Consider the following 15,492-nt stretch of genomic DNA (forward strand, 5'->3'; position numbering starts at 1 on the left):
AGCTGCTCCTAAATTCCTGACCCTCACAAACTATGAGATGATAAATGTCTACTTTTTAGGCCATTAAATTTGTTATGTAGCAGTAGAAAACTAGTATATCCTAGGATCGTACAGATCCTTCCAGTTTATGATTCTAGCGTTTGAATGAAGAAGGATGTGTCTCTAGTTGCCCGTTGCTTTTACTAGCACTTTACAAACCACTTTGCCTGTTGTATTTTAAAACTCTTCCTTGAAAAGTCTGCATTCCATACAACAAGACATTTTAGGCAGAAAATTAAATAACATTTTGAATAGAGATATTTTTCAACTGGATATTTACTATTTTAATAGCTTATGTGATTTAATAAGATGAGGCCTTACCCAGTCAATGAATGATTACAAAATGAACACACTACCCACATCTACCACAAGATCAAGAACAGAAATGTGTTTTATTAATAAACAATAATGTGGGAATTCCCTGGCAGTCCAGTGGTTAGGACTGCACGCTTTCACTGCAGTGGGCCTGGGTTCAATCCCTGGTTGGGGAACTAAGATCCCACAAGCCACACAGCATGGCCAAAAAAATAATAGTAATAATAATAATTTTTAAAAAATAATTTTAAAAAAATGATGAGGCCTTGGGAAATTTAACACTTGCCATAGAGTTCTGAAGGAGAGAAGAGCTCTTAGGTCCTTGGAGGGCCAACAGGAGCTATGTGGACCCCTTGGCATTGTATGCAATGTGTTGTGTCAAGAGCATCTTCCTAAGAAAGGATGTGTATAGCTTTTACCAGATTTTCATAGATTCTTGCCCCCCACACCAAAAAAAAGAGTTAAGAACCACTTATTTGGTTCCCATTGCCACCTATGAGAATTCAAGTACAGAGAGGTAAGTGACTTAGCTACGGTTAGAAACAGAGACTTTCTCATTCTTAACTCAGGGCTCAAACTCCCATCTGAGAGATGAATTCTACCCAACAGAGACAGCTCAGAGCGGAACTGGTCTTTACAATGCTCTCAAGTGTCCAGACCCTCAAGACAAATCTTTACATGTATTATTTTGCTGTTGCATATCTCCTGTTTGTTTAACTCATCAAGCTGCTTCAAGAAGTGGGTGGAATGGATCTTCTCCAAAAGATGTCCCCTTGCTGGCAGATCTTTTATCTTGGTGCCGTTCAATTTTGCCCTTATATTGAAGCACACAGAAGCTCAGCCAAATTCCTCCCCACCCCACACCCCCCACCATGGTATCTGCTAGAATACAGAATTACTCTGTGGAGGAAACACTGTGTATTTCTCTGACCTGATTCCTGTAAGCATATCACTTACATGTTTCCTCAATATTTTTTGAAACCTTCACATCTTTGCAATAACTGTTATCCATCTCTTTCTGAACTAAGCCAGATATGAATGTTAGCATCATAATAAATTAAAAGATTTGGGTTGAAGAGTCAAAAATCAAAGTTAATTTCTAGTATTTATGTTAGTTCAAGATACATTCTGCTTATTTAGAAATTAGAAATTGCTAAGAAGCATCCATGGTTGCTCAAAAAACAAGTATAAATCCTTGAATGGAGAGCTAGAACATATCTTGCAATCTTCTTATATCTTGTGCAGTGCTGGTGATTCATTAGATTCTCTCTAAATACTTCATCACCAATAGTGTTGAGCAGTCATCCTGAGCAAGCCTGGCTGATTAAAGCCAAGGGAGCCCATGTTCTAAATGGCCAGGCCTAAAGGAAAGAGAGTAGGACGTCCTGGTGTTACCACTGACTTTTACATCTTAAGCTATCTATACTTCAGCTTTCCCAAGACATTCACCCCTATAGATTTGCCATCTATTCCCACCATCCCCATGCACTCTAGGACACAATCTTTTTGCTTTGGTCAAATCCAAATCCAAGAAGCCATGACTGAAACTACAGTCCTGGAGAAACTAGGCTGAAGAAACTAGGCTGAAGAATTGTGCTGATGCCACGAACTGCCCAGACCTAAGCCTGACTCCTGGCTGTCCCTCCTCCCGCTTAGCTCCAGAAGACAACTGCTGTGAGCAGGTTCCTGGGCTTGGCCAAATGACCTAGCATGGCCCTGGCCACCATTCAGGGGTTCTGAGAGAGCACTGCTCCTCCTCCTCAAAGGTGGAAACAGAGACCCAGAGCCTTGGAATCATTCCCAGCATCTCTGAATGCAAATGTTTTCAGCAAATTCAGCATTCAATCCTAACTTGTAAAACAGTCTTGTAGCACTAAGATAAATTTAAATGGCTCAAGTGTTAATCAGGTGTGTTTATTTTTCCATAAACAGAAAGACGTGGGAATATTTGGCAGGAGGAAAGGACATATTTTATGTTTTGGTGATTTTCTTAAAAAGTAAAAACAACTCTATATTTTAACTGGATATTTTATTCTAAATAGTCTAAAATAATAGAGTCAGTCTATTCTAAAATAACAGATCACCCTTTCTGAGGAATGACAGGAAAATCCTCTGACAAGGAAATTAAGTTTATTTTTAAACTTCCAAGCAGTTGAATTTAATTATAGATGGCAGCAAAGAGCAGAGGAAAGATCCTTAAAAGTTTTTAAAAGGAAAACTAAGGTAAAGTTTTCTAAAGGATACTGTATTCAACATTATATACATATATATGCATATACATAGACATAGACATATATATGGACATATACACACACACACATATATACACACACACACACACACACACATATATATATATATATATATATATATATATATTTATGGAGAAGAAAGAAGAAAGAAAAGGAGAGAAAAACCCTTTTGGTGGTCTTTGAATCTACCCAGAAACTCTTTCATCTGGAAGTATGGAAGTTCATTAAAATGAGTAATTTAGGAAGATAAATGTGGTTTTGGTGATTGTCTCAAGAAAACACACCAACTTTTTACCTTGAGAGAGACATGTAGCTTAACAGACAAAATTAATCATATTAGGCTATGATCATTTTTGCTATCTATATATTGCTTCAGATGGGATTTTCAAAGCAGAGTCAAATTTTATACAATAAGATGACAAATTATTTTTATAATAGTAATACTAACATTTAAAATGATGACTTTTACTAGGAGAGCTGTCTAAATTTCAGTTTTTTAAAGGATTAGATACTTTGATTTTGCATGCAAAAGATGCCAAGTATGTATTGAATATGAATTACAAAGCAATATTAAAAGGAAAATACACATAGCAGAAAATATGAAAGTAGGAAAGAGCCAATAAGCATGAATTATATATATTCCACTACCTAGTACACTATTATTGATGCTCAAGAAATATTTGATATTAAAAAACAAGATATGTCAATGGGCCCAGAGTAATTCTACTATACTGAATCAAATGGTGACTAAAAATGCTTTATTTTACTCTTTTATTTTGTAGGTATTATTATTTGGCATTCAGAGCACATCAAACACCTCTTGCTAGCAAAGAGAGCTGTGTCGCTATCTTGGAAAAGTCCAGATTAGATCACTGGCTGCTGGGAAAAACAAAGGTAGTTCTTTCTTTGTTGTTTAGATTGTCACTCGAGTTGCTCTGCTGTGAACCTTTGTCTCTTATCAGTGATTTGAATAGCTCTGTAAATTGTGTAGCTTAGCAGACAAGACCCCAAGCTAACAGTGATTTTTGCTGGTCTTGGGTCAGGAGTCCCAGGACCTCAGGGACCAGAGGAGGAGAGTTTGCCTCCTGTTCTGCATGTAGTGAGAACCATTTAGCATTTCTAGAATGAGATCTTTGAACTCATTTTTAAATGTCCCTTTTTCAATGCTGCTTATTCCAGCACCGCAGGCAAATACACAAATCATACGAATGACAATGAGTATCTTTTATAGTTTTGTCCGTTTTTAATAGACTCGTGATATTTCCTGCCCACTCTGATTAGCAGTCTCATCATGTCTAGCTTTTCATTCGGGGGAGCATCATGTCCCTGCAGGCTCCCAGGTTTTTATGGTTCGTTCTGAATTGGCCTACAAAGCCAGCCTTCGCCTGAGTGTGGATGGCGACACTGCTGCCCCTCGGCAGAAATAATTAGCTCACTGTGGGTCATCCAGGCCCCAGTCCCTCCGAACTTCTGCCGGCCGTGGGTCAGTTTTGTTGGTTAGCACCTCCATCAGAGCTGTGGAGAAGGAGATCAAGCTGAGAAAATGGAACTCATGGCAAAACTGAGGCTGGCCTGGAGAACATTTAGGATCTCCTAAAACCCTGTTAACTTCATCGTCTGTTTATATCAATAGTCCCACATAGGCTCGACCTTAGAAGGGGAATTGTATTTGCTTCCAAGACGTCAGTAATGTTAGCATAAATCAAGTCACTGTAAATCTTATTTAGATGATGCTTTTAATATTTACGTTAAGAATATGTTGGAGCAGAGTGAATTTCTGTTTGGGAGCCCACACGTAATGCTGAAACTGATGTCTCATTTCAGGTTTTTCTCAAGTATTACCATGTTGAGCAGTTAAATTTGCTACTGCGGGAAGTCATAGGCAGAGTGGCTGTGCTGCAGGCCTATGTCAAGGGGTGGCTTGGAGCCAGGAGATATAAAAGAGTCAGAGAGAAGAGAGAGAAGGGGGCCGTTGCCATCCAGTCAGGTAAACGGTCCTGAATCTTGGCATTTCATTAAGTAATTGAGGCCACTCTCCTATTGCTCTTCTCGGTGGTTCCTTCTCCTCCCTCCATTCCTTCCTTCTTCTTTCCTTTCTTCCTGGCTTCAGCAAATATTTATCGAGTATCTACTGCAGGCCAAGCCTTGTGCTAGGTCCTGGGGATATAGCCGTGAGCAAGACCACCATGGTCCCTAACCTCCAGGTAAGCAAACAAGCCATCCCTACCTGAGGCAAGATAGAGGTGGTAGCAGTGGATGGATGTCAAACCCAAATCACACAGACGTGTGCCTCAGCTCCCAGATGAACCACATCATATACACTTCAGGTCCATTACCAGGTTTTCAGCATCAGAATTGCTACTGCCGTGTCCAGGAGGCTTTTCTACCCCAGACAGAGCCTGTAAACCAAGGGAACAAATCACTAGACTCTGTCATACGCCCAGCCCAGTCAGTGCCTCTTTGCGCACACGTGTGTCATTTGTAGTACAAACAGCATTTGAGCTCCTGTGCTATCTCGAGTGGTTGCGAAAGCCCCAGGTCTTGAACACAGTAGATGACTTCCTTTGTATTCTCATAACCCAGCATCACTGGGTTATGTCCACTCCGGACTTCATGACCTCACTCAGCGACTGGAGAGCTGTGGTGCTCAGGGCGGGAACAAAAAGGAGAGCCCATCATGCTCCTGGTGGCGGCTCAGTGCCCTGGTTCTCTGTCTGAAGGACTTAACAGCCCGCCCCCTGCCCCAGGTCCCCTTTTTCTTTCTCTTCTTTTCTTCATCCATTTCCCTCCCGTGCCTTTTCCCTTCCTGTCACATGCATCCCCTCCCTGAGCACAGTTCTGCACATCGTCCACCCGCACCAGATGTAACTGTGATGCTACTAATCATTATTATTTATTTTTCTCTCCTTCAACTTTCATGTTTATTCCTTCCTCCCAGTAAAAAATATGGAGTGGGTTGGGCTATTGCAGTCCTCTCCCACCCCCCAAGTCCTGAAGACAGAGCTTCCTCCATGGATTCCAATGACAGGGACCCACCTCACCTGGATAGGGGTCCCGAGTGATTCATGAGTGGAGTCCAGAGGGTTCTGGAAACTCACTGCCTGAACCAAAATAACTCCTTATCAAGAAGCATCTCGGAGGCCAAGCTGAGAGTACAGAGAGGCCCCTCTTCCCCACCATCACTCACGTAGCTCTGCTTATTTTGTTCAGTGAGAAAGTAGGAGGGAGGAGGAGAGGGGTAATAGATTGGAGGGAAAACAGCTTATATCAATTCTCTGGCACATTCTTAAATTAATGTCATTCCTAGCACATGGTTTTATATTTTTAGCCTGGAGAGGATATGATGCTCGGAGGAAATTTAAGAAAATAAGCAACAGAAGGAGTGAGTCTGCTGTTCATATTCAAGCAGGTAATTAAAACATCATTTTCATAGTGTCCACTTGGAAATATTCTGTGATTAAGTTCATATGCGTTTCAAAAAGCTGAAATGTTAATAATTCAGGAGCACTGGAACAGGAGTCAAGAGTTGTAGTGAGGGAGGGTTCTAGTGCTTGTTCTGATGCACACCCCCCCATGTGATAATTGTGAGAACTGGCTGCATGCCATACTTGGCTAAGGAGGCTCCAAGTAGGTACCCTTGTATTCCAAATTTTATGGAATACAAGAGAGGGAAAATGAGGCACAGAGAAGTGAAGTAACTTGTCCATGATCATACAGCTAGTCAGTGGCAGAGCCAGAATTCGTTCACAGGCAGTTTGGGTAGATTCCACTTTGCATACTGCCAGCTGAACAAATCCGTTTCCCTCTTGGAGTCACCCGTCCCTCGTCTGTGAACAAGAGCATTGGCTAAAAAGGTCTAAAAGACGTCTTCCAACCTTGGAATTCTCTGATTATATGCTTGACCTGTCTCTTGGTATCACAGAGATAGGAACAGCTCAGGGACTTTCCGGGCTAACTGAGTTTCCCACACCCAGACCTGTATGTGGCTAAGGCAGTCCTTTGGGCCCTACAGGGTGAGGGCACTGTGGCTCAGCTTGTGGCTGCCTGAGCACCTCGAGCTCTGGTGCCTGGCTCCCAGGTCATTCTGCTCTTCTGCAAATGGCAGTACCCACGGCGGCTGCGAGGCCCGGCTCCCTCTGTCATTTGGAGTTGTATGTGCCTAAATGAGGCTCTGGAAGAAACAGGCCACAGAGCACACCAGGAGCTCCTAGAGCACAAGAAATCGGAGACAGAATGAGAGAGAAGTGGCCAGTCCAGTGGACTCAGCAGCAGGGAGAGGGACAGGCTTTCAGATTCTGCCACGCATGAAGCAAACGTTTAAATAAAACAGCTGCAACCTTTTCGAGGAGGTCCCTGCCCAGAGCCTGGCTCCAGGGACACTCCTCAGAACTCTCTGGCCCGGTAAAGACCTGGCGACTTCATTCAAAACCAAAATATCTGGGAGGAAGGGGTGTCATTTAAATCCAAATGTGTAACTTTTAACACCATCCCCTAGGAATTCTAAGCTCTGCAACTTCAAAGCATCAGGAAGAAGGATGCAATTCTAGTTGCAGCTTAAGAAAGACAACTCAAAGTGCATTTTTTTCTCTACCTCCCCACTGCCCAACACACACACACACACAGTACTCCCCACCCCTGCCCCCGCCATTAAGAGAGGTTGCTGGACTGATCTTGCCGTTTGGCCCAAAGCCCAACATACATTTTCAGATATAAACTTTGAGCTTATATATTGTTGAGCCACTGATCACAAATAAAGTATGTGGGATCATAAATCAAATTTTCTCTCTCTGAAAATCGTCTTTAGAGGGCTCCCTGTTTGCACTTTGTTATTGCCAAGTGAACACTGCATAAAAACAGACAAGTGGGCAGCTTCCTCACATCAGGACAGTCAGGATTGCATCTCTTCAGTGCAGCACCTATGGGCTAGGTACCATGGGAGGGTACTTTTGTTTCATGGGACCACAGAGAACACATTTCTTTAAGGAGCTTCCTCTTGTTGTTGTTTTTTTCTTTTAACCTTGCAAGCACCCCCCTTCTTAGCCTGGCAGCCATCGTTCCTGCTTATCAAGTGGCATCGGGAGCTTCCGAGTCTGCAGGGGCTTGGGCGGACATGTAGTCATTGAGGGTGGTACTCACGCCACCTTGCCCTCTTGGCAGGAGAGTGTGGCAGCCAGAGCAAAAGCAGGCAGCGTCATTTTGCCCTTCAGCCAACACCATGGACAGGAACTGAGGTGCTGGTTCGGTGTTAGTAGTAAAGTTACTTAGATAGGGTAACAACATTTGCAATTTTATGGGCAGTTTACTTTTACTTGAGAATGTTTTCCTTATCTTTAGAGTCAAAGGCAATGTGTTGATCTAAAAAGCAAAGCAACTCATTCCAAAGTCTCTGTTTCGGGGTGTGCTCTTCCCAAAGCATAAGCCTCTCATTCCAAGCTCTTCTACGTGCCACTGAGACATTTCAAGTAGAACAAGCCCCAAACATAGGGGTGCTCTTACTTTTGAAGCCTGCAGAAGCGGCTTAGGGATGTTATCATAATGCAACCGTTTCTGGATATTTTCTAAGGTTATTCTGTAATTTATTATTTTTTCAACAAATCATTCCATTTGAAATTTAGATTCTGTGCTATGTGTTTGTTTATATTTCAAGTTCTGGCCGATAGTCTTTTTTTTTTTTTTTCATCGTGTTGCTAAGCTATGTTATATAGTTTTAAAAGAACAGCCCTTGAAATTTAGGAAGCATTTGGCCTACATGTTGCTACAGAGCAGCACATATTGAAATTTGTTTTCCTTTCATCTCCTTCCCAATAAAAGCAGCCGCGCGGCTTATCCCTTTAGCTTCCTCAGAACTTCCTTTCAGAATTCCCGATCTATTACGGCACATTCACATACCAGAAACAAGATGCCTTTTCATGCTGTCAACCTTTTTCATCTGAAATGTAAATTAATTCTTGCTGGTATGCCTTGACAGAGATCAAAGTCGAGGTATTAACCTTCCCGGGCTTTCTTCAGGAATCCGTCCCCAGGACCGGGCTGCTGTTGTTAGGAGGCCGGTGTCCCTGTCACGGGGCCCTCCTCCAGGCAGTCCTCGGCCTAGGAGCTGCCATCTCAAAGGCCCAGGGTCCTTTTGGAAGTGACCTCATCAGTACTTTAAAGCAGGTGAGGAACGATCCGCCTGGCTAGTCTTGGGAGAGATGAGCCTCCTCATTTGAATTGTGGGCCCTCCGCTCAGATTCCTGGAGCTTGTTTAAGTGGTTCTGACAGCTGGTGATCTGGGTGTGATGCAGGGAGGGACAGGGCTCCGGATTGGAAACCTCTCCCTTTGCTCCGTGGGTCTTTTCTTGCCTGTCAGTCTTTGAGGTAGGCCACATTTGCATTTTCAAAATAAACAGATGCCTTTCAAATACATGAGCTGGTGGTCTCGAGCTCTCTGTGGGCCCCGAAACTGTTCACCAGCCAGGGAGCAAGGCTGGAAGAGAAAACAAACGGGAAAACACGCCCGGCACATGCGCACACGTTTCCTGTGTGCAGAACATTATGCCGGCAATAAAGGGCCTTTGTGAGGTGTGGGGTTGCAGGGAGAGAGCTCGCTGGGGATCTGGGCAAAAGTATCCTTTATCAGTTTCTTTTTTTGGCAGGGAGGGAAACCACTTTGAATGTCAGCTTGGTGAGAAGCGGCATGCTTTATTGTGTTTCTATTATTGATTAATGCTGATAATAGGCCCTTACCATAGGAAAACACACTCCTTTAAACACCAAAGAATTTTAAAAATGTACTTTTTTAATCAGAAAAATAATTGAGCACCTATTAGTGTTCAGATACATGGGGTATTCTAAGTAAAAACTAATAGTTGTATGTCATCCCATCGCTAATCTATATTTTTTTTGAGTTTCTAGTGTTTATTTTTTTAAATTTTTATTGGAGTACAGTTGATTTACAATGTTGTGTTAGTTTCAGGTGCACAGCAAAGTGAATCGGTTATACATGTACATATATCCACTCTTTTTTAGATTCTTTTCCCATATAGGTCATTCGAGAGTATTGAGTAGGGTTCTCTGTGCTATACAGTAGGTCCTTATTAGTCACCTAACTAATCTATTTTTTTTAAGTGAATTCTTAAGTTTCAGAAAGTGGATATAACTAGATTTTGTCAACATTTTAGTTGCATACCTTCCTCAGTAAATACTATCAAAACAAACAACCTGCAGGGAATTGTAAAAAATATCTACAGTGTCTCAGTCTTTTAAGTTTTTGAAAGCACGATTTTCAAAAATTGCTCCTCTAATTCAAAATCTTTTTTTAAGCGAGAGCAAAGTGCTGGGCTCCCCATGTCACAGGGGAAAAGCCTCAAGTAGGTGACACTGGAGCCCTAGAGGCTGGGAAGGAAGTGCAAAGAGTGTATCCAGGAGGAGCTGGCTCTTCCAGCCTCCCTTCCCGTCTCTCTCTGCAGCCACCCCTGGAGCAGGAAGAGCCCATTGGTTTATAGCACTTTTTCATCTAATTGCTTCAGTGCTGTGGAAATTGTCGTTTTCTCTTTCTCTCTGTCCTCTGATCAGCTTCCTACTTACTCCCCTCCTTGGTCCTCCGGGAGATAACAACACTAAAATCTATGGCCATTTCTCCCTCTGATGCCCTTTGCGGGGAGTGCTTTTTTGGAGCGGCAGCCTCAACCTTGCAGAGGCTGAGGGGGCCTCTTCCTTAAGCCTGTGAGCAGGCATTTTAAACCAGCTGCAGCTGGAACCTCTGGGCAGCGCATCATGTGACTCCAGCCAATGGGAGTTGCTTTGAATGCAGCTTCCAGAGAGGAAAGCAAGCAGAGAATCCAGACAGGCTCTACCCCTCCTCCAGGTTAACTTCTTTTAGAAACCCGACCCCTACATCATGTCGGAACCAAGTTTTTAGTGTTTAAAACTGCCTGAACTTTTAAATCTCTCTCAGGGTAAGACCTCCTCCTATTCTTTTCTAACTTTGAAGGGCTGGTTCCTTTAGCATTATCGGTGGGTTGACAATGACTAGGTGGCTACAATAATTTCCTAGAACGAGATTTCCAGAAATATCCCTAGGTGCACAGGACAACTATATTTTAAATTAGGAAATTTCTTTCTTTCATTCACTTATTCAACTACTGTTTAAGTACCTGCTTTATGTTGGAGCTACTACCAAGATGAACAATAGGATTTCGTTTGGGGCCTCAAATTTTCCATCTTCAATACAGAGGGCTAAAAAACATTCTCTCCCTCAAATGGATGCTGTTTGTATAATCAGGTCCTCTATATTATGTCAACATTCAATGGAAGGGAGTTCTGTAAAACTGCAAAGAGTCAAAATCATTATAAAATATAGCTGAGGATATACACTGAAAATGGCCCATGCTTCTTGAAGGTGAAAATAATTAGGTAGATATTTTTCAGTCTGTCGAATCTGTGCATAAGCAGGTTGTTGATCACAAGCCAAACAGTAGAGGAAAGTCAAGCGAATGTACCATCGAGAGAAAAGGTCCACTTTGAACAGACAGAAGGAAAACAAGCTGCCCTTTGTCACTCCTTTATGCATCTCTATTTGTCATTCTACCTCTATTCCAACGTTTCTTTACTCACTCCGTTTCTATCTCTTAGAAAGATTCCTGGTCATTTTGCACAAAAAAATATAACCCCTCAAGATGTGAGAGAAGACAGATTGCGAACTCTTCTTGGCAGGAGCCAGCTGCCTATCCTTTTCTGGTGTTTTAGGCCATTTCCACACAAGAGTAAAGCAGCATCTAGGGGAAAGAATTAACTGGAGCATCTGAGCTTGAGGTGAACTGTCAACTCACACTGGCTCCACTGTCTTCTAAAGCTCTGCTTAACCAAAGGCAGGGTGCCCTTCAGGCTTACACGAGGGTCCTGCTGAGTCCACTTGCACTGTCTGCCTTTCTCTAACTCTCTGTAGATAAAGGTCTGTGGCTGGTTTCTGACAACCACAGGCATAACGTTTTGGAGGGGGAAATGTTTGGGGGGACAAGCATTGTGATTTACTTTGGGAAAATGTGCCTTGTCTGTGAGCAGGGTCAGGACATACAGAGAGCCCCGGAAGCATGGCTTCATGAAAGTGGTTTATAGCGGAGAGGAGGCCTGGCCGTGGCTTCAAGGTTTCTGTCGAGAAATGGGCTCTGCCAAACCTCAAGGGGCACAGGCAGTAGAATTCTTGCCATGAAATAACTTGTGATGCAAAGGCATGTCCTTTGCTATGGAATCAAAGTATTGCCTATGTTAGAATTAAACACCCAGAGGGTAGGGTACTATTCACCTAATGCACAGAGAAGAAGCTGCAAAGCCAAAGTGGGTTTGAAGTCCACTGTGCCTGATATCATACTGACATGGCATGGAAATGCTCAAGGTGAAACTTTGGTGCAGCAGTTGGCACCCCAGGACTCAAGATTAAATTTCAGAGCAAGCCCATGGATAGAACCTCTTCAGTTTGGAATCGCTTCCTCCTTTATGGACCTCATGTAGAGCTCTAGAATCTGGCTGCAAAAAGGCAGTGCCCAAAATGGTATCCTTACCACCTCAGCATTGAGTGAAGCAACAACTTTATGATCAGTAATAATTGATTAATAATGGTGTCAAAAACACTCGAGTTGCCTTTATGTCAATGTTTTTTCACATAGAATCATAAAATGTGGTATCACGTTTTCTAACCCTTATTAGTTATTGGGCTCTATCCAAGTTACAGTAAAGAAACATTCAGGGGAAAAACTAACTGTGCCATGGCAAGAATTATCAGGCTTTTTTCCTCAAAAGACTCCTGTGTGTACAAAGGCAGATTTTGTTTCCCCCTAAACAGATGAAACAGAAGCACAGAGAGTCTACATAAGTTGTCTCCCCTTATGTGTTACATGAGCATAATGATTGGTATCAGAGCCCTCTTCTGAGTCTTTACCCAATGCTCTTTCTAGTAGAACATGCTCTACTAGATGGTTTCCATCTTGGATATGGCACATGGACATAGAGTACCAGTCCAAACTTTGGGGAGAATTTTATATACCATCCTAAGCATGTGGACTTCGGAGTCAGAACTACTGACTTCCAATCCTGGCTATACCACCATTTGTCATATGGTTTGGGGGGAGTTACTTAACTTCTGAGCCTTAGTTTCCTTAGCTATAAAGTGAGGCTCGTCAAGGTCTAATTCTCAGGACTGTTGTGAAGATGATAGCAGATAATATGCACAAAGCATCCTGCATGGGACCTGGCGCATGGCAGATATTCAGTAAGTGTTAGTTTCCTCTCTGTTCCCCCTTCCTAAGTATGAACTTAACTTGAGGGGGAAAAAAATTGTCTGTGAAATACTCTTCTATGATTAGAATAATAATGTTATAACTTCAAAAAGATGAAACTATTTCTCTCACTTTTGGAGAAAAAAAAAATAGTACCTGTCAAATCTCAAATACAATTACAATAAAGCATTTATAAAAGAGAGAATTTTCCACATTTTGACTTATGTCTTGCTTACCTGACAGAGAAAAATTAAAATACAACAATAGCATGTGAAAGATTTCAGGTGGTTTTGTTTTTATCAAGAGCTATTCTCCATCATGCTGAGAGCTTGGTTCATTTGTGTGGATACATTTTTCAGTGACCTCAAAATTGTTCCGACTTAGGTGGTGCGCTCCTGACATCATTTTTCCCACTCAGGGGTTTGAGGCCCTTTTGCAACTTGTTCTGTAAAATAGCAAGTCTCCTCCTCACCTCCTTCCAGAAGTCAGAAATTCTAAAATCCAGGAGTTAAATATCACCCAGATTTGCTGTCTGCTGGTGTGGAAAGCAAGTCGCCTTTCAGATGTCTGAAGAGTTGGAAGATGTTGGTGAGCCAATCACATTTAACCCACAGTGACGGGTGATTGGCAACGTACCAGCTGAGCGACAGCCATTTGGCCGAGAGTTCAAACCCCAACATGAAGAGCCATTGCAGGATCACGGCTTGATTTGCTGTGGCCATGAAGTCTGAATCACCCAGCACAGAGGCAGAGGCAGAGGTGACAGCTGGTAGCCATTCTCATCAATAAAGTTGTGACGGGTGAGATGTACAAGCGACCAGAGCCTGCTAATTTCATAGACTTTGAGCCAAGTGCTTAGTGTCAAAACCAGCTATGGTCAGTGATGCAAATGGTTGTGAAGGGTCCCTCGTCAACAGCAAGGCTTTGCTCACCAGACTCTCCTCCTAGTGGGTTAGAAGCAATTGCATCCTGCTGTCCAGGAACAATCCAGTTTGAGGATAAGGAGGACTTATCCTTTTATTTTTTTAAAATTCTGGTAACTTTTTGCAAGTCAGATTTATTGAGGTATAATTTATACAGAGTAAAACTCAGTTTGATAAAATTGGATGAACACATATAGTCAGGTAACCCCCTCCACAATCAAGAAAAGGAATGTTTCCAAAAGTTCTCTCATGCCCCTTCTGTCGTCCATCCCTTCCCCACCCCCAGCTTCTGGTGACCACTAATGGTTTTCCTGTCCCTGTAATTTTACATTTTCCCAAATGTCATATAAATGGAGTCATATAGTATGTAGATATTTGAGTCTGGCTTCTTTCACTTATCATAATGCTTTTGAGAGTCATCAGTGTTGTTACATTTATCAGTAGTTTGTTCTTTTTCATTGCTGAGCTGAATTCTGGTCTGTGGATGTACCACAGTTGTGTCCATTTGCCAGCTAAAGGACACTTGTTTCCAGTTCCTGTGATTATGAATAAAGCTACTGTAAACTTTCAGAACTTTGTCTTTTTAAGAAAAATTTAGAGGAAAGTAAATAACTTTGTTTTATAAGAAGCCAGAATGATCCTAGAGGTAAGAGTTGTTTCCTTCTTGATTAACCAATAGAAATGCTTACTTTTATAACATCTTATACTTTTTGCATGGCAATTTACAATTCATATATTCATGCAAAGGACTTCCACTAACCTTATTCCTGTAATTATCATAGTAACCCTGAGAGGTAGGTTAGGGATTTTATCCCATTTTACAGATTGTGGCTAAGAAACCTCCCGCAATTCAGACTGCCTGACTCCCGATCTGCTGTCCTTCCCCCCAAACATTCTGAACATCCTGTCTATACTCTGCTGGATGCTTTGGGGTTGGTCACAAAAACAACATAAAAATATTGGCTTTTTTTCCCTTAAAAAGAGAGGAAGGCAGTCTGATGCTCCACATCATATATCATCAGGGAAATACAAATTAAAACATCGGTGAGATACCACTATTTACCTGTTAGAATAGCCAAAATCTGGAACACCGACAGCACCAAATGCTGGTGAGAATGTGGAGCAATAGGAAGTCTCATTCATTGCTGGTGGGAATGCAAAATGGTGCAGCCACTTTGGAAGAGAGTATGGCGGCTTCTTATAAAGCTAAACATGCTCTTACTGTATGATCCAGTCATCGTTCTTCTTGGTATTTTCCCAAAGGAGTTGAAAACTTGTGTCCACACAAAAACCTGCACAGATTCAGGCAGCTTTACTCTTAAGTGCCAAAACTTGGAAGCGACCAAAACGTCCTTCTGTAGGTGAATGGATAAACCGTGGTACATCCACACAGCGGGATAGTTTTCGGCGCTGAAAAAAGGTGAGCTATCATGCCACAAAAGACATGAAGTAATCTTAAATGCGTGTTACTAAGTGAAAGAAGCCAACCTGAAAATGATACATACTGTGTGATCCCAACCGTATGACATTCCGGAAAAGGCAAAACTATGGAGACAGTAAAAAGATCAGTAGTTGTCAGGGGGTGAGGAGCTGTGGGAAGGGATGAATAGGCGGAACACAGAGGATTTTTAGGGCAGTGAAAATACTCTGTATGGTACCATCATGATGGATACATGTCATTATACTTTTGTCCAAACTCGTAGAATGTAC

At 42.2% G+C, this 15,492-nt stretch overlaps 1 protein-coding gene across 1 annotated transcript in view; it reads left to right on the forward strand.

The window, feature by feature from the left end:
- MYO3B (myosin IIIB) overlaps positions 1-15,492 on the forward strand; it is a 108,807-nt gene that overhangs the window by 82,348 nt on the left and 10,967 nt on the right. Inside the window, exons 16-19 of the mRNA XM_057550943.1 lie at positions 3,389-3,500; positions 4,431-4,593; positions 5,935-6,015; positions 8,575-8,762. Of these exons, the coding sequence (XP_057406926.1) occupies positions 3,389-3,500; positions 4,431-4,593; positions 5,935-6,015; positions 8,575-8,762 (544 nt within the window). The remainder of the gene's footprint in view (positions 1-3,388; positions 3,501-4,430; positions 4,594-5,934; positions 6,016-8,574; positions 8,763-15,492) is intronic.

Source organism: Balaenoptera acutorostrata, chromosome 8 (genome assembly GCF_949987535.1).
Source record: "Balaenoptera acutorostrata chromosome 8, mBalAcu1.1, whole genome shotgun sequence".
NCBI classification, from domain to species: Eukaryota; Metazoa; Chordata; class Mammalia; order Artiodactyla; family Balaenopteridae; genus Balaenoptera; species Balaenoptera acutorostrata.